The sequence below is a fragment of the Notamacropus eugenii genome, chromosome 1 (assembly GCF_028372415.1).
Source record: "Notamacropus eugenii isolate mMacEug1 chromosome 1, mMacEug1.pri_v2, whole genome shotgun sequence".
Classification (NCBI taxonomy): Eukaryota; Metazoa; Chordata; class Mammalia; order Diprotodontia; family Macropodidae; genus Notamacropus; species Notamacropus eugenii.
In genome coordinates, this window is record NC_092872.1 from 340,890,610 (window position 1) to 340,911,002 (window position 20,393).

The window sequence follows — 20,393 nt, forward strand, 5'->3', positions numbered from 1 at the left end:
ATACTTGATTGGTAAAATAGATTTTTTTTAACAGCCTTGTTACTGTTTGTAATAAACAGTATTACTGCTTGTAATTGGGAAAGTTACTCATGTATGAATAAATTATTCTGGTACCATTTGAGATGCTACATGACCTAGTAGTTGGAGCAGTAGATTTGGAAAAGAAGATGTTGGTTCAAATCCTACCTCTTACGCTTCTTATGTGTGACCATTTTCAAATCACTTAACATCTTTGAGCCTCAGCTCCCTCATCTATGAAATGGGGCTAATATTACCTTTAATACCTATCTTACAGGATTGCTGTGAGGATCAGATGTATGTGAACCATTTTGTAAACATTAGAGTACAATATAAATAAATGCCAGCTATTATTACAGCATTTAGTCATTTATTTCCAGACCCCAGGGAGTTCAGTTTCAAATTTAATCAAGTCAGAGAGAAAAATGTGGGATAACCATATGGATGAGTTTTAGAGAGAGATTAAGACTCTATCTTGGACTCTCTTCTCTTTTCTCTCCATACTCTTAGTCCTCCAGATTTATATTTTATTTCATTTGTATCTGACTCCTTGTGAACCTATTTGGGGTTTTCTTGGCAAGGATACTGGAGTGATTAGCCATTTCCTTCTCCAGCCCATTTTACAGATGAGGAGCTGAGACAAACAAGGTTCATTGACTGGCCAAGGATCACAGATTTGAACTCTCAAAGATGAGACTTCCTGATTCTAAGCCCAGTACTCTACCATTGTACCACCTCGCTGCCCCATATCTATATAAATACCTCTATTTTTTCCCCTTGAACGCTAGTCCTTCATTGCAAATAGCTTAATAGAATTCTTCAAAATCAAAATATTTACTTCTAGTTTTGTTAAAGTTTATACTTTTTAAAAATTTTTATTGATATATTTTAACACATCAACCATTTTCTATTAAACAACTGTCACTTCCCCCATTGTACTTTCCCATAAAAATAAGTTAAACAAAATAGAGACTGTGACTTACAATATATGTTTCTTTATAGTTTGTGGTTTGGTAACAGAAAAGAAAGATCTCATAGTATCTTATCATAGAATTGTAAACTGGATTAATCTTAGAGGTCATGTCTTCTAATTCCCCTTCATTTTATAGAAACAAGAAAATAAAGACTCAGGCTAAAAGTGACTTGCACAAAGACATATAGTTATTAAGTGTCAGAAGTAGAATTTGAACCCAGGTCTTCCTGGCTTCAAGTTCATCACTTTATCTACTGTGTTACACTGTCTTTCAAGACAACAGGCTTTAACGATTTGAAATCAGCATTTTATGTTTCCTGAGTTGTGTTGCCCTAAGTTAGGAGTATTTGTTTATTTCCAAGTTGTATAGAATTCTTTCTTTTAAAGATTTTAGAAGACTTAGCTTTATTAATAAGCAGTATAGATGAGTTAAATATAAATTGTTTTTGCCTTTCTTTTGTATCTCCATTGCTTAGCAGAATGCCTGGCACAAAGTAAGCACTTAATAAATGGTTGTTGACTTGATTCATTCAGTATGTAGCATGTAGAAATGTATTTGTTACATAGCTGATAAATAAATTAGAGCAAATAGAACATAAAAGATACAGCATTTTGTGCACAAAGTGCTTTGTGTTTGAATTTTATCAGATTTATACCAGAACTGAGGGCTAAGTTACTACAAGAAGCAAAAGTCAATTCATTCATAAAGCCCAAAGAGAATTCTAAAGAAACTGAACTCACTAAAGAAGATAGAAAAGCAATACATGGAAATACATTGCCAAGTAGTTCAACTACAGGAAAGGTGAGGATTTGGATGTTTATTTTCCTGAAAAATACCACTTTGGATATGGAAAATTATAATATAGAGAAAACACTGGTTAGGACTCTATTAACTAAGTTATTTTCTATATTCAGAATTTGGATATATCTATTCTAGGATGGGGACAAGGACAAAAAGGCCAAGGAGATAAAAGTCAGAGTTTATAAAGTAAAAGGAGGGAAAGGAGACATTTTTGAAAGTAAAAAAGTAGACCATGAAGGTGGACGTTGCCAACGGGAAACTTCGGAAATTTTTCATACTCTTTCTCAAGATAATAAACCTGCAACAACAGAATCACTTATCTCTGCAGATCTCAACACTGATTCTAGCAGCATGAAGGAAGATGTTCATGCTAACGGGTGTATGACCATGCCACCCATCAATCCAAACAGCAGTAATTTGACTGCTGCAAATCCTAACTCACATTTCACCCACACAAACACAAGGTGAGTACTAATTGTGGAAATAACAAGGTATTAGCAGATGGTAAAAGTGATTTAACCTTTTGTTTATGAGGCATATTGCAAAGAATGGATACTTATTCAATACCTCACAAATCTTTAAATGTTGGGGTGTGTATACCTTTACTAATGCAGATTCCCTTTATAACTTAGATGGTTTTCAAAGGTTGTTGCAGCTGAAAAATTCATTATCTTGTCACCATACCAATGGAGAGCCCCTCCATTTAAGTAGATTGGTCTTCTGGCACTTAGTTCATCATGAGGCTGGTTCTTGCAGCCTTTTTGGTTTGGTAGGGCTTGCTGGAATTTGTGCTCTACTGATATAGGCTTTGAGACCTTGGCAATACCTTTTTGCATGATGAAGCATCAAAGGAGAATCTTAGTGGACAAAAAAATTAATAGTGTATATGAAATACTTTGACTGTGAAAGATGATATGCATAAATTCTAGCAATATTAGGTCCTGGTAAAAACAAAGTATTCTTTATTTATAATCATGTATGTCCCTACTGGTCAAAGAAACCATGGAAAAAAGTAGTCAAATAGTTTAGGAAAAGAATTATATTTTGGGTCAATTTTGTGTTTATTATTTATTTTGCTTCTTCTTGCACAGTTATAGAATCAGGTAAGCCTGAAGAAGCCTAAGGAGGTCAGTGTATTTGGATCAGAATAGCCAGATCAGTTAGATTAAGAACAGGTGCACAAGTTCTCTAAGTCCAAGAGGAGAAACAGAGTCAGAGGTGTAACTATGGATATAAAGGATCAGGTTAAGCAGTAGAGTTATATTTGGACAAGCTAGGCTTAAGTATCTAGGAGATGAGCACAAGAAGGGAGAAGTCATAAAGATACAAGTTTACAGGCTAGTCTGAGTTAGGAGAGTATCAGGAATAGAGGCTAAGAGCCAGAAGGGTAGTCTTCAGTCACAGAAAAACTTAATGATATGGAATAGAAGGCAGGATTGGATAGGCTGAAGGAGACACCAGGAACCCAAGCACAGAGGTACATAGTAAGTAGGATTTGTGGACCTCTATAGGAGATGAGCAGTTTCAATGCAAACGGCAGTAGCAGCCTAGAGGTGACCAGAAGCTATTGGTCTTCTGCCTGGGTTTTATGCTCTGCTTAGTGTCAGTGAATAAGGACCGGCCCCAGTGCTGATGTTGAGTACATGTGCTGGTTATCCTGGATTGCAGCAGAAGCAGAGGTTTCGGCCTCCCCAGGGAGTTTTAACAGCTTTTCATATTCATTTCTCAGTAATAAACCATCTGAAAAAGCTAAAAAGAGAAGGACTTCCTCACAGTCTCTTATACAATCTGTGTCTAACAAGCAAGAGGATGCAGGCCCTGTTCAAGTAAGTTCAAGGAGCTGATCATTTAAATCTGGCCTTTTTCTACATTTATACTTCCTTTCCATTGTTTGTTGTATTTGAGACCCTACTCCAATTTATTGAATTCATTTTTGATTTTAAATTAAATTTTCTTCCTGAAATTTAAGTCCTCAACAGAGTCAATGTTTCTTGCCTGACTTAACTATTTAATGTTTGGCTTCAGGAAAGTTTACATCTCTAAAGATCATTAAACCTGATCCTTCTCCTCCTTTTTTTTTCTTTGTGTGTGTGTGGGTGTGTGTATGAAACAAATGATTTGTAAATATATAGCACTTTCAGGTCAACTCTTTATTTTCCCTCACTAAAACTATTATTACCTAGATTTCATATAATAGTTACTCATCAAAAAAGTTTAATTAGAAAAAATTAACAAAATGCACAATCTTATTTTATAACACATGGGAAAATCTGTCTATTCAAAACTGAAGTGATTTGTACAATGGTGAAATGTAGACAGTAGAACTTAAAAATAGAAGTTTCTGGTTTCTGAATAGTCATACATATATAATTTTTCGTGCCTATTATGGTTATTTCATATTAAAAATTATCAAAACCTTAGTTTCTAAAATATTTATTGAAATTAGAACTGTTATACATTTCTCTATATTCTTTTTAACTTTTCCCTTTATCCTTTTCCCCTTTATCTGTTCCTGACTATCTTCTTCACACATAGTCATAAAATATGATAATAAGTAATAAAGGTCCTCTTTGGACTGATTTAAGAACAAAGAACCAGCTGTTTTAGATGATTTTCATGCAGTCTCATATGGAGACAGAAGACTAACTTGGAGTCTTTACTCATCCTGTCATTCTATGAATAGTTAGTTATACATACATATTTTTGTTGTTGTTGTTGTTTAGAATCAAACAGAGAAGGGCATACTTCATGAGCGGACAGCTCAAAATGACCAAATAGCAAATGGGAACAAAAGGAAACTGAATCTTTTAAGGAATGACAAGAAAGAGATACATTTCCCAGAGCTGCCTTTCACAATACAATCAAAGGAGATGAAAGGAATGGAAGGTATAAATTTGCTGCTTAGGTTTGTACAGATTCAAATGGCATTATTTATAAGACTTTTTTTTTTAAAGTAAAACTTTAATTTTGCTGTGTCGTTTATGGAAAAAAGTTATAAATTGCCAAGAGATTCAAACTTACATGAGTTTTTAATTGGTGAGATTTTGTTATGTTTAAATGTGAGTTAGAATATTCTCTTGTTGATCACATATTTAAAAGGAAGTTAGGAAAAGCTTTAAAAGATGTAATTCTTATTAGGGCATTGGTTTTATTGCTGAATATAGCAAGATATATCATTGTGTTGTTAGAACATTGAGCTAGGTCTAGGTTCTCTGCTAGGTTTTTATTTATTATATATGACTTGGAACAAACGATTCTACTCAGTTTTCCTCACACAGTAGAGGGAATACAATATTTACTTCATACCTTCAAGAAGTGCTTTGAGAATTAATGACTTAAGGTCTCTAACAAGCATTAAGTTTCTGAATGAAATGTGCTGCCTTACATATAGTATGTATTTTATTTAGTTAAAGAACAGTGACATCTGGTGAAAAGTTACTGTAACAGCAATAATGTTATGCTTGGATAGTACGTACACAAGGAAACAAATTTCTGAACTGCTTATTTAAGAATTTGGCTCAGAACTTAAAAAGGAATATCCTATATCTTTTATTTGGTAGCATATTGGTTTTCTAGAAAAATAATTTTATCTTTGGCATATTTACTATCAGGACTTACAATTAGGTTTAAATATCTTGGTAGTAAATCAAGAAACTGAAAGTAAAGGACATTACTTTACTTTAGAATTTGCTAGCGAAACCCATGAGAAGGAAAAAAAAAATCACGCTAGGAATTTTAAAATGTAATGATTCTGTCTCTTTATAAAAGTCAAACAGATAAAAGTGCTGAAGAGGGAACCAAAGAAAACTGATACATCTAAAATACCAACTTTACTTAATGTGGATCAAAATCAGGAAAAAACAGAGGTAAAACTATTCTGTACATAGTTATTAGTAAGAAATTCTTGTTGAGCATCTTAATTCAGTGTATACATTTGGTCATCCAAACTAGAATACTCAATTGAATATATGAGTATTTTCAGTCAACTCAGTACATGTATAAATTCAGTCAGTCCATCTAGAAAGTTGGATAAAAATGTCCAATCCTAAATTCTTTTAAAGCTGGAAACTGATCATCATTGTCTTGGTTTAATAAATTCCTCCACTAAAACTTTACTGTATCTAATACCCCATTGGAGTGAAAGTAACCCTAGGTTTTCAAAGGTTCTGCCAACGAAGCACAAACTCTGGTAGGTCCTAGAGTGCAAGGAAGACTTTGAATATGGGTTGGTGACAGATTATCTGTCATTGGCTGAAGACCAGTGACTAAGTGTCAGAGTGGCTCTTTACCAGAGTGTTAACCACAAGGTGATGAATTTTGGGAAACTACAATAGCTCATAGAGACCATTTGGTAAGGCATGGGAGGATTTGGTAGAGAAAGGACTCATATTGATAAAATCATAGATCCTTTAAGTATTGAAGGGTATTAAGTTATTGACACAGTTCCTGCTCTTGCATGGTGATTTCCAGATACAACTAAAACCTAGATTTATATGGATTTTGTGATATCTGGGAAAATAGCATATTGAAAGTTGCAGATGCACACAGTGACATTAGGGGATATGTGGAATAGTGTAAATTATGATCAACCTTTCCCTAGGCACATTTGTTAAAGAGTTAAAGTTTGTCTTTGTAGCTTTCTCACCTCCTCGTCCTATTTATAATCAAACCCTAACCTCTTCCCCACCTTAACTCTGCAGCATTCCATCTCACAGAAGAATTTTTTCTTAATTCAATATTTTCCCATGAAATATTATCCTGCAAAAGAGTATTTGAATTTTCTTTGATGATAATATGAAGACTGAAAAGCCTTCTAAACCTTAAGGAATGAATCTCTCAAGCTGGAAGATAATGGGAGAGATATTTTAAGGGCAGAGGGCTCTACCTGGTAGCTCTCAAATCACATCAACCTTGTATAGTGCCTCCATTTCTAATGTATCTACTTAAACAAGCAAAACTTGGATTCTCCTTAGAGGATCTTTTCTTCCTTTAAAGCTCCACATGCATATTCTTGTATTGTTTGTGGATTTTTAATGAGGAATGAACACATTTAACACAGTCATCCTTTTCCAGTGACTAGACTATTCTAGTTAGCTTCCAACCTAATCTTCTAATGTAATACTATTTCTCCAAACCTTACTGATTTTCTGGAATTAGATTGAATATTCTTTGTATTATTTATCAAATAGGAAAATTTATAGTTATTTGTTTTGTTAATTTAGGTTTTTATAGAAAATTTCCTCAGGCTAGTCATTTGATGGAACATTAAATATAGTAGGAAAAGTATTTCAGCAAATAATTCAGATAAATTAAATATGATTTCTTTGTCTTTCCCATGGAAAACAGTCATACATGCTTTGTTGGGGGCCAAATCAGTATCCTAACACCTTAGTATCCCAGAGAAGTCCAATCCAGGATAAATCTGTACATTCTAGTCTATTTTGGGGAAACACAATTAGTTTAGAACAGCTTATGGTTGCTATGTGGGATGTGTATCCCATCGTATGGGATGTCTTAAATTGTCCAAGGCTATTTTATGATAGGAGCATATTTTCCATGATTGTTCCAGATCAGCCTATGATATTTTCCATACAGCTGTTTTATTGTTAAGCTCAGATTTTGAGTGTTCTCTCTAAATTGTTCATCCAATTTGTGTGTAGCTGGAGGCTGATCAGAGAAAACCTTGATCAGTTGAGTGTTTCCCATCTACTTGATGAGGTTTTGGGGCATGAACATTTAGCAGAAATGCATTATGGCCTCTTGCTGAGGAAATATGTGCTTTTCAGAGGTGACTGAGAAATTCCTGTTTGGTCCTTGTGACTATAGAGGTTGCATCAAAGATAAAGCTTCAAGTCAGGAAGATCTGCCTACTCTGTGGTCTATAAGAGCAAAGGGAAATGGTTCCACCCACCTTTTGGGGGCTCTTCTTTTGGAGGACTTTTCCAGCACCCTCTCTCTTTTAAAGTTCTGGGAAAGAGAGAAAGTATTTCTCTTCCCTCACCCAATGACATTGGTGGCTTTCTTGAGCATATGCCAATGGCAATTGACTTACACTTATTTAGGCAAATCTGAGCTAGGACATGGGGTAACTATTTCCTTCCCTGAGCATAGGTCAACAACCAGCAATCCTGAGAAGCAGATATTTCTAGGGGTTTTTTTGGTAATTTTATGGATAAAGGATTCCAAGAATTCCAATTTCAGGCATTACCCAGAGTGAGAATGACTTCTCAAAGGAGCCACAAAGGACCACAAAGATCATTCTGTAGCTTAAGGACTAAAGAAAACCATGTTCTAGCTGGCCAGGAGAGTTGAATTTTGGGAATTGCTCAGATATTGTGGGGAGGTGAATGTGAAATATTTGTCCAGCCATCCCACAAAGGGCCTTTCTTTGAGTGGTAGTTTCATGAGGGTAATAGACCCAGAAGAACTGGGGAAATTTTTTTTGCTTTACTCTTCTTATAGGTCACAAAATGGGTGACTCCTCCTGTCTTTTATTAGCCAGTTATCTTTGGCACAACTTCTCAAGTCACAGGGATCAATCAAGAATCACAATGTCATACCAGGAAAGCACGTGTCCCTCAACAAGAGTCCAGAGCATGTGTCCAGCTCCATCAGAGATGTTCTTTTCTGACATATTCATACCCTATAATTTCATCATGTGGACTAGGGGGACTCAGTTCAACCCCTTTCTATACTCTTCCCCAGGAAAACATTTGCTGTTTTAGCGAATCAAACTAAAGTGGTTTCAGCCTACTTTTTCACATTCTGAATAACACTGTGGGAAACCTGGGAGGCTCAGACATTGCTTTTTCAATACCTTCTACTAAAGAGTCTCAACAGATTTCATGTAGCAGAGTTGTTAAATGCCTCCCAAGTGCCATGCAAAAATTCCTAGCAATGTCTATTCAGCACAATTCTTGGTCCCCAAATTAAGTTTTTTGTGAGAGCCCAACCGTAGCTAGCAGGCCTAGAGATTATGCTTATTCCCAAATACACAGTTAAACAACCACATTTTTAAAGGCTCTCATAGGTTACCACCTATCTTACTGCTTAAAGGGTCTATTCCAACCCAGAACAACTGGGAATGATAGGAGCTTGAGGGTAATCATAAGGCACCCTTATCTTAAGGTGACAAACTGTTCTAGGTTAAAATTCCTCCCATGGGGTTCTTAAGCATAGAGAGTAACTGATAAATGTCTGCAGTGGATCCCTCTAATAACTAGAACAATCCAGATGAAGGTCCTGATGAAAATTTCTCCAGTGACATTTTGCAAATGCATAGGACACCCAAAAATTTCTCCCAAGGATCTCAGTAAAAGCATAGGGTGTTCCAAATGGAGGCACAAACTTATTCCATCCTACTAAAAGAGTCAGCCCCAAAAGAAATCTAACTCAGAAAAGTCCCAAAGATGTATGTAACTCTACAAAGGGATTAAGAACTTTGGAGTTAATTGGAACTAAGCCTTCACATTTTGGACAAGTATTTAAGGTGTGCACTGATACCCGAGAGGCCTCCCTAGGGGAAGGGGCTCTAGGCTCATCTAGATCCAGATTCATAATGGGAGGCTTTGACCCCAAAGGGGGCTAAGGTTTCTCTCTTACTCTGGATCTTCCCCCCACCTTCCTAAGATAAAACTCTAAAGCAAACTTAAGAATGCCTTGTGTCTAAGGTTTCCTCAAAATGTGGCAACATTTTACCTTTTAGAAAAAGTAGTTTCAATGCGTGTGTGTGTGTGTGTGGTATAGAACAGAGCTTATTTCCTCTGCCCCAGCAAATGCTCAAGATACAAAAGACTCACAGGCATACAATAATAAGTACAGAAAATATACAGCATCTCAAATGCAAATTATACTCCCCCACAAAAGATAAAGCCCTTTGTTGTCTGATTAGATAGATGTTTCCCATTCACCTCAAATCTGAACTATTTGAACAATTCAGAAGGTCCAGACTTCCTGACCAGCCAGAGCATTGATTTGTGTAGTCCTTCAGCCATAGGATGATCTAAGTGGTGACCTTCTTTTCTTCTGGGAAGCTATTCTCTCTCCAGTTAGCTGATGCCTGAATCTGGAACTCTGGAGCTCTCATCCATGGGGTTATCTCTATGACTAGAAGAATCTTCTTAGGATTGCTGGTTTCTGGCCTGTGCTCAGGGAAGGAAACAGACAGAAAGCATTGAGAGACCCCAAGTCCTGCCATCATGGCAAGCATAAGCTGATCACCATTATCATATGCTTTTCTTTCTTTTTTTTAAATTCAGTTTTATCTTCAGCACCAAATCTCTTCTTTCCTTCTCCCCCCTTCCTTGAGAAAATAAGAAAAACAATATCTTCTAACTTTGTTGGAAGTCCAAAGGAAAAAAAAGTGCTCAAAGAAGTCCAAAAAAGAAGAGCCTCAAGGAGGTTGGTGGAGCCATTTTCCTTTGTTCTTCTTAGAGACCACAGAGAGGGTAGTGCCTCCTGATTCACAGATTTCAGTCATCTTTGATGCACCCCCCTCACAGGGACCAATCAGGAATGTCTGTGTTATCTCAGTGAAGTGCACATCCTTCAGCAAGAGCCCAGAGAGCAGGTCCAACTTTACTGGAAGGGCTCAGTTGATCAAATTTCCCCTATTCAGTCCCCTGCTACATGTGGAACAAGAGACATCAGTAGAAATCTTTTTAATTTTTTCCAAAAAAATCCAAACTGGTTTTAAACATTGAAAGAGGTGTCTTTTATTACATAATATTTTGTGGGTGATAAGTTTAATTTTGCACATTTTTTTTTGAATGGTGGATAAATTAAAGGGACATGGGATTGTATGGAATTAAAGTGCAACAAATTAGTGGAAATGCATGTGTTTATAACATCTTGGACAAATAGAGAATTAAACTTCTACACCCTTCAAAAGAGGAGATGGGACAGCTTGGTGGCACAATGGATAGAGCACCAACCCTGGAGTCAGGAGGACCTGACTTCAAATTTGGCCTCAGACACTTACTAGCTGTGTGACGCTGGGCAAGTCACTTAACCCTGATTACCTCAACAAAAAGAAAAAATGGAGGAGACAATGAAAGTCTTCAGAAGTGTCATTTCTTTAATAAGTCTAAACAGGAGTGAGAGGGAAGGAGAATCCTTTTTACCTTACATGATTTGGAAACCCTGAAAGGATAATTATCTTTTTTTTCAAGTGACCTTGAAACAAGTTGTAGTTTTACTTTGAAGAGTTAGAGGTCACTGATGTAAGTTGTAGTTTATTTGCACTGCACTTTGAAAGGCAGTTCCAAGCAACTGACTGCATTTGTACCAACAGTGAGGCTATTTCTAATGGCTATTTCCAAAAGCTTTTAATAAATTAATGTTGAAATTAAGAAAATATAAGAATTTGGAAACTTTTAGATGTGTAGTTTGTCATTTTAGAGTGAGAAGGGGTATGGCATGCTTTTTGAACCATCCCTTCCTCTTCTTCATCTCCCCCTGAGAAAGAATAATAATCTGTTCTATTTCTGGCTCTAATGTTGTCTTATTTGAATTACCTAATCATGTTCCCCATCTATAAAATTCAAATTATAACCTAATATTTGGCCCTAGAGATATGGGCATGTATGGAGGTGCATTAACTCTCTCAGGCTACTAAATGTGTGTGGAAGTGCCATGGGCTCTAGGACCTGAAAATCTTCATGTGCTTCCTTAGTACCTAACTATGGAGTGACAGGGGAGAGGAAGTCTAGAACCCATAGTAATCTTAAATTATATTTGGTAAGGGTAAAGACAGCATTTTGTTCATTACTTTTAATTGTCTTGTTCAGTTTAATTCAGCACATATTTATTAAGCACCTGCTATGCACATAGCACTGTATTAGGAGATTGGGAAATAAAGATAAAAAAATTATAGTCTTTGCCCTCAAGGAGCATACAGTCTCTGTGCAATAACCCACAAGTACAAAGTCATTTTTACAATTTCTCTTTGGCTCTCTTCAACTGGCCAAAGAATCAATATTCTCTCAATTAAGGGCCTGTTTATATTTACTTTTTAGAATACAGGAATTGCACAAACTAAAAGGAAGAAGAACCTGCCAGATGTAGAGTAGAAAATGCAGCAGCTGAGATCTCAGGGAATTCCAGTATGGCTAAAAAAAAATCCTAAAACATTGCACACACACAGATGCTGACTAGAGAATTCTACAGATATATCATAGTCCCTGTATCGTTATGTGTATATTCACCTAAATTTGTTTGAAAATTTACTGATCAATAAATTATTCATATTTTCCTAATTTGAACATTAATTTATTAAAAACTGCTTGACAGTGGCACCTTAATAAAAAAAACTGCAGCTTACATTAAGTTACAGAATTTGATTTGATCATCTCTCTTCTCAACTTTCTCTTATTGGTCATACTTAGCTTTGATTCAGGCCTTTAGTAATGAGGAAGAAAAAATTCCTGAATTTCTGATAAGGTAAGATTATCATTTCTGCAAGCATCAAATACTGCTGAGTGAAACAATAGAATTGACAAGCATGGAACACAGTTTTTGTTTCTGCACATGAAGATACTAGAACAGCACTTAAACACACTACAGATTTTAAGTGATAGAGATATGGGAAAATACAAATGAACAGAGTTCTGGGGTCTCCTGGCCCCACCAGCATGCTAATCGTTTAGTTGAGTATAAATAATTTAACAATAATGGATCCAGGGTTTCAACAGTAGATAATTTCCATTCTTACCCTTGGGTCCTTACTAACATGGTATTTAATTTTAGGGAGGAGAAGCCCATTGTGAGGGGAAGAATTTGAAGAGGAACAGTTTTTTTCTCATAGTGGTGCCTTTGTATCCATAAATAACCTTAAAAAGGAGTTTGGCAATCTTAATACCAAAATCTATTCCCTTTTTATTTTATGTACAATAGAAATGTAATGTGAGCTGTGAAAACAGCCAGCCATCTGAATAATACCAGCCAACTCTTTCTGTTTTCTTAGCAAAATATCACTGTTTTCTACTTTCTCCTTCAGACGAGCTCTCTTGATGTGATGTTTTGAAATATTATAGTGTTACCTTCTGTTTTCCTGCTTTTTTACTTACTGTGATTACTCAGTGGGACATATTTCTGTTACCTAATACACATAGTATTAATGATCACACAACCTTAAGAGTCAAATTCTATTTTAGGCTGATCAGCCTTATGTGTAAGTATTTAGTGAATATCTGACCCATTCTAAAAAAAAATTCCAAAACAGCAACAAGCATGCATTAACATAACCATGGATTAAAATATATTCTGGTATTCAGTAATAAAAGTGAATAAAATAACTGAAATGATATGGTACAAAATCTTAATGAAATTCCATTATTATCTTAAACACCTTCCAGATAAGTTCCAAGTTGTGAGTGATTTTCCCTTGGACTATATGTAATTTTCACATTGTGCAAAACTCCATCACTACTCCACATAGTAACTCATATAAAATATCATAAAATCCAGAGGATCACCATAAAAGCAAGACTGCATCATTTCCTAAAGCATAATAAAATCATCTGTGATATTTTTTTCAGAACTGTATCTGATTCTTTAGGTAGATAATTGAGATTCAGGATGATTCATTCACTCAGTATATAAAATTTAAAGGTGAGGAGAACTAGTGAGAATCAGTGCTGATGGCAGTAGATCACTGAGACATTTTGAAAGCAATGGTATGTATGAAAGTACTTGTTTCTATTTCTCCTGACCCTGTTTTGTCACTGATTGATAGTCAAGGGGTAAGAGTAACACTCATTTATTGTATACCCTACTATGGCTGACACTGAGGTATCTTCTCTATTTTGTGGTGTAGTTCAACCTACATAAAATTGATGCATAACAAATAGTAATTAGTCTCTTGAATCTATTCATTAAGTAATTCATAAGCAATGTGTATGCTTATAAAAAGGATTTATCATGTATTTCCTTGCCTTCTTGAAAATGTAAAAGAATATTGGATTCACAAAATAGTCTAAAAAATCACAGAGGAAAATAGTTTAATTTTTTGCTGTTTTTTAATCTCTTCAAATAAAGTTTTTGTTAGGATTAATAATAACATAAATCATGTAAATGGTATGCCTTTCCAAACAGGCATATTCTTACCTTAGCTGCCAGAAAGACATTTTATCCTTGAAAAATTAAGGTTTTGCAAAGGAAATACACAGTAGTATGAGTCTGCCAATCTGCCCACATCTTTACCATGTGCAGAAACCATAGCAGGTATCTTTACTGGTTGTAGTAACTTCATTTCTCAGTTATGTATGTGATAATTAAAGACATGAGAATTTTTTTTCATTTAAAAAATGTTATGTTGCATTTTTAAATCCTAGGTACAAAGATCCTTGGCAATTTTTAAAGATGACTGATTAGAGTGACTGCCAAGGAATTAAGACTTGCATAAGTTATTGCCTGATACAGACTTTTACTGATTTTCTTCCCTTTTAGTTCCAGATCTCCTAAGTCTAAGAAAAGCTTGAGAACCCTGTATGGACATGATTTCATTCCCTTATTGTATAAGTAGGATCTTGTCCTGATATTGCTGTTAATCTAAAAACCATAATGTAAATGATGTGTCATCATACAGACTCTTTGCCAATGAATGATAAAATGTGACTTTATAGTAAAGTACTTGATAGGATTGAATGAAATTTGATTGAAAGGGATTTTTAAAAAGGTAATGGTAAAGTGAACTTATTTGGGTTGACACTTACTGTATATATTTGCAATGGTAAACATGATAATTATATTTAAAACTAGTAGTTTCCCAAACAAACTATTGTAGGTTTAGCCATGGACACTTCATTTTGAATGAACCAAGTGGTTGAGGTAATTAACTACTTGTATCCACAATGAAAAAAATGTCCACTTCAGGACAGATTTAAAATGTTGCACAAGTGTAATGTGGCACTTCCATAGATTAAATCATCTTGGGTTGCTAAAAGAAGATATAGTCATGGACACTATTAATTCATGTCTGCTGCATCCTCTTAGGCCTTGCCCCAATAATGTACCAAGGGTTAGAACTTCAGGAAGTGCAAAACAATACATCAGGTTCCACAGCTTTGAAAAAAAAGAAAGTTATTGCGTTAGAAAACCAACTGTAAACATTTCCTACATGTCCCATACATTTCCCAACAACAGTTTTTTAAAAGGAGCTGATTAAATGAACTATTTAGCTCTGATAGTTCATGATTCTATGTTGTAATCAACTAGAAGAACAGTCAACATAGATTTATAGAAAGAAACACACCAGATTGAGTTAATTTACTTTTATAATATAGAGATTGTGGAGAGGAGAAGTAATACATGTAGTATATAAAGACTTCAAGTAATGAAGAATTATTACCATCTACTCTAGGCCTGGAGCAGTTAGGTATAACAAAAGCTAGAGTGCCAGGCCTGGAGTCAGGAAGACCTGAGTTCAAATCCTCCCTCAGATACTAGCTGTGTGACCCTGGGCAAGTCACTTAACCCTGTTTGTCTCACTTTCCTCATCTGTAAAATGAGCTGGAGAAGGAAATGGTGAACCACTCCAGTATCTCTGCCAAGAAAATCCCAAATGGGGTCATGAAGAGCTATGTGACTTAAACAACTGAACAACAACATAGACCTAGCTCTTTGCTCAGTGTTATGGCATATAAAAGGAATACAAAGACAGTGCTAACTATCAATGAGATACTCAATGAGAGTATCAATGAGATAAGATGATGTGGTCTCTTGCTATTTTAAAATGTTTATTCAAATGACTCATGGGATGAGTATTAGTTATCCTTAGGGGAAGCAATTGGTAGAACAGGTTTAGTAGTCACTCGTATACATAAATGACTGTTATATGAAATAATACATGATAAATAGGAGAGATGCAAGCATGAAGTCTAAGGAGGGAAAGGATATTACGTATAGGTTATTGGAGGAGGGGAAAGGAGAGGAATCAGGAATGGATTCCTGGAACTGGTAAGATTTGAACTGTGATTTAAAAGAATAATATATGGAGGGAAGAAAGCATTCCGAGACACAAGGAATAAAAATGGACTGGAGGATAGGGTGGCACCAGATTGTGAAGGATCTTTAATACCAGACAGAAAAGTTAAACCTCAGCAGGCAAGTGACTCTTGGAATTTCCTGAAGAACTGATAGCAGAGCACTGACAACTATAAGAATCTGGTAATAGTACACAAGATAGACTGAAATAAAGAATGAGTAGAAATGGGAAGACCTGTTTTATTAGTCCAAGTAATAAGAGCCTGTAGTACTAGTGGTAGTAACAGAGGACTGAATAGATGGCAGGAGATGTTATGGAGATACTAGCACACTTCACAGGACTATGCAATTGATTACATATGAATACTTAGGCAAAAAGAAGAGCCAAGGTCTAAAACATGACAAACTGTGTGAATGCTAGCACCATGGACAGAAATGATAAAAGAAGTACAAGATTAGAAGGAAAGATGGTAAACTTGACTGGGAACATGTTTATTTGAGGTATAGATGGAACAAACCTGTGAGTGGTAGAAATGTGAATCTGGAACTTGCAAGACAGGTCAAATTTGGAGATACAGATTCAGAAGTTATTTGTGTTGAGGACATGGGAGCGAATGAGATTGACAAGGGAGAAAGTGAAAAAAAGAACCGAGAACCAGTTACAGGACTTTGGTGAATACATGCCTTAACTAGTTTTTTAAAGAGGAAGAGACAAGGAAAGAAATATTTAGAGAGGTGGTAGAACTAGAAGAACAAAACCAAGGGAGGAAAGAATATCTAGAAGGGAGAAATCAATGCTATTAAATGCAACAAAAGGATCAAGGAAAGTTGAGGTCTATAAAAAGACCACTGAATTTAATAAGAGGTCATGGAAGAAGCAAAAAAATCAGTTTACTCATTAACTGTGAGAACATGAATTGAGAAGCAATGAAACTTCTGCTTGGATATAAGTCATTGTTAGTACCATGTTATTGAATTTAAAGGACTCAGTAATAACTGACATTTATATAGTGTTTTAAGACTTTAAAGTACCTCACCTTACCTTATGTAGAAAAAAGCATTGATTACAAAGAGCAGTCATAGCTTCATCAAGAATATGTCATGCCAGACTAACCTCATTTCCTCTTTTTTGTCAGTTAACAAGCATTGTTTGTGCTAGGCACTGTGCTAAATACTGGAGATACAAAGACAGGTGACAGTTCTTGCTGTCAAGAAACTCATAGGAGTGACAATGTGTAAACAATTATGTACGTACAAAATACAGTATAAATGGGGTAATCTCAGAGGGACAGTACTAGCCGTGAGTGGGAGGGGGGAAGGGATACCAGGAAAGACTTCTTAGAGAATGTAGGATCCAAGATGAATTTCAAAGGAAGAGTCAGGGAAGCCAGAAGGCAGAGGTGAGCAGGGAGAGCATTCTAGGCATGAGTGACAGTGAAAAGGCTAGGAGGAGGTGGAAGGAGTATCGTATACAAGTAACAGCAAGAAGGCCAGTGCTTCTTTGTAGGGGCCAGAGCTATTTGAGTATTTGAGTTAAGTAGGAATAATTCTTTTTAGGTTGATCGAAGTAAACTGTAAAAAATAAGATTATTCGTGACCTGAGAGAGCAGCATATTAGTAAATTAATAAATTATGTACAAGGAGTAGGCAATGAATTGGAATCATGGATCTAAGCAGTGATTTTGAATGATATTTTAAAATTAGAGTAGCATATAAACTCAAGGACAAGGGCTGCTTTTCTTTTGTCTTTGTTCTCTAAAAACCTAGCATGGTAGTTTGCACATAGTAAAGACTTAGTAGATTTTTGTTGAATTGGTATCTAATGGATAGAGTTACTCATTAAGTTAACAGATAAAACTATAAGCAGATAGAAATAAGAAATTTAATTCCACCTCAAAAAAGTTTTTTAAATAGTTTCTCAAAAGTGGGAAAGGAAAAGTCAATGAGGGATTAGGGAATGATAAATAAATGGTTCAAAAGAGATTAAAAAGAAATATACTATAAAAATGAAAATTTCAGGTTACTGGGCATAGGTTCTCATATTCTGAACCTCTCACAAGAACATTTTATACCAGGAAGTAGGCAGTGATATGGAACACTAAATTAATATGAATGAGGAAGTATTTCTATCCATGGATGAATACAGATAAATATGTATTTATAGAAAAAGTATGTAGCTGTCATAATGCCCTCTTACCAGTATTAAATTTTCCAAACGTACCATTAAATTAGATGGAATTAGGTGGCTTTGCTTCCAGAGGTGGTAGATTTCCCCCTCCTTGGAGTTTGTGAAGCAGAGGCTGGACAGTCGGTAGTTGGATACATTGTATAGGATGCGCAGATTTAGAGAATCCGCCCCAAACACTCACATGAGCTATTTGTGTCCAATCTGTGGTAGAACATTATAAGCTCATATTGGTTTGATCAGCCAGTTGGACACACTGAAATTTAAGTTTAGCGCAATGATGTCATTTTGGTCCTCTTTGAGAATGGACAACAACCAGATACATTATAGTTGGGATTCCATGTATGAATTGGACTAGATAACCCCTAAGATCCTTTCTAACTTTCAGATCCATTACTCTGTGAATATAATAATTTCATGGCTTTGGAATATCTCCATTTATGATTTTGAAATGTATAACCCTGTAGAATTTAATGAAGTTTCTGTTAAGAGATTCACAAAATCTTAGAGTTGGAGACCTCAGAGGTCCTTCAATCCTACCAAATGAAGATTCAAGTTGGATCTGGTAAAATATGCCAACAAGGAGTCATCGAGCTCAAGGACCTCCAGTGAAAGGAACTCACAGAATAATCTTTAAGAACAAGAATTTATCAGCTGTTTTGCTTTTGGCAAAGAGATAACCCCAGAAGATATCCAGATATATAAATCTGTGATCCAGTTCCCAAAATCTTCACCTAATTCCCCCTCCTCTCCAAGTGATCTGTAGTAAAGCACCATGACAATATTGCATTTGTTTCTCCTGATGACCTTCATATGTTTTCCACCGTGTTCCCTTAGGTTTTTATATTTCCTCATGTGTATACATCTTAATTCGAATAGCATGAACCCTCCCATAGTCTTATTTCAGTGTGTTTCTACCTCATTAAGTCTCACCATAATTATAAGGTCAAATTTGCCTTTTTGCCTTCTTATGTTCACACCATTAACCATATTGTGCACATGTGTACATAGCCATCTGAATACACTATTAACCAGAGTGAACAGGGAAGGATTCCTAAAGGAAGCAGTATTTGAGTTTGACTTTAAAGGAAGGGTCAGAATTCCACTGGCAAAAAGAGAGTTAAAGAATATTACAGACTCAGCAAACAATTTGAAAAGGCAAAGGGGTGAGAATCACAAGGTATATTTGAGTATCTGAGTATTATAATCCAGTTTGGTTTTAGTATATAGGATGTGGAGGGAAATACCATGAGGTAAAGCTGGAAAGTTAGGAGGGATAATATTGAAAAAGACCTTGAATGCCAGATAAAGGAGTTTAAATTTTATTTGACAGGCAGTACAAAACCACTGAAGTTTTTTGAGTGAGGAGTGACATGATCAGATGTATGTATGAGAGTAATTATCTTGGTAGCTATATGGAGCACAGATTGGAGGGTGGAGCCAATGGAAGTAGGAAGACATTATAAACCTTTAATAGTCCACTACAGTAGTAATGAAGACCTCTGTTAGGGTGGGAGAAGAGGAAATAGGGAAGTATGTAGGATTATGATGATAAAATTGATAAAACCTGATCAGCAGATATGAAATATAAGGGAAAATGAGTCAAAGATAACACTATGCTTTCAAGCATGAGCAACTAGATAATACCCTGATAGAAACAATTGGTCTTGAAGGGAGTTACTTCAATAGACAGACATGACAGGTTCATAATATCATCAATCTAGATCTGGTAGGGACCTCAGAAACCATCTATTATAATGCATTTCATAGATTGGAGGGGAAAGTACATTCTTTACATGGGCAATGGAAATGAGACAAAACAAGATGGGATTAGGGGACAGAAAACATTGAGATAACTAATTGTCAAGGTGAAAAATTATGAAGGCCTAAAGTAGTATGGGAGCAATGAATATGGAGAAGAGGAGAGGATTCAAAGATTTCTGAAGCAAAAATTATCAGCACTTGAATGAATGAATGAGGCATTAAGTGCTTACTATGTGCAGAGCCCTATAGGTACAAATAGAAGAGACAGTCCATGTTCTCAAGGAACTCACATTCTAATTGGGGAGACAAAACATAAAAGGTTTCAACTTCAGATCAAATGGAAACACCCCATGGTTCTTAGAGTGCAGTGGCAAAGCAAGTGTTACTATTGCCTCTTCTTTAAAGTCATTTCCACAAAAACCCTATCAGTTTTTCATGTTGAGCCATTTGACAATGCCAGGGAATTTGATGACAGCTTTCTTTGTGGGCCTTCAAAGGATGTGGTTATTGCTCATCCTTCATTTTCAAAGAGGACCATGACATCACAGGTAATGACTTGTGCATGGATTGAATTTAGTGAGGCTCAGTTTCTCAAAGTCATCAGCCTCGCTCTCTTGCTGAATCATGTAAGTCCAACGTCAGGAGAAGAGTCAAGATGATTGGTAATG

At 35.8% G+C, this 20,393-nt stretch overlaps 1 protein-coding gene across 12 annotated transcripts in view; it reads left to right on the forward strand.

Annotated features, from left to right (window-relative positions):
• The window catches only part of CDKL3 (cyclin dependent kinase like 3), a 72,959-nt gene that overhangs the window by 49,935 nt on the left and 2,631 nt on the right, over positions 1 to 20,393 (forward strand). For 5 of the 12 annotated variants that reach the window (XM_072629935.1, XM_072629934.1, XM_072629926.1 and 2 more), the window contains exons 8-13: positions 1,640 to 1,793; positions 1,929 to 2,257; positions 3,523 to 3,619; positions 4,517 to 4,679; positions 5,562 to 5,659; positions 6,494 to 11,803. In XM_072629935.1, the coding sequence (XP_072486036.1) occupies positions 1,640 to 1,793; positions 1,929 to 2,257; positions 3,523 to 3,619; positions 4,517 to 4,679; positions 5,562 to 5,659; positions 6,494 to 6,580 (928 nt within the window). In that variant the 3' untranslated portion in view covers positions 6,581 to 11,803. The other 7 variants (XM_072629927.1, XM_072629931.1, XM_072629930.1 and 4 more) reach the window with 7 other exon arrangements.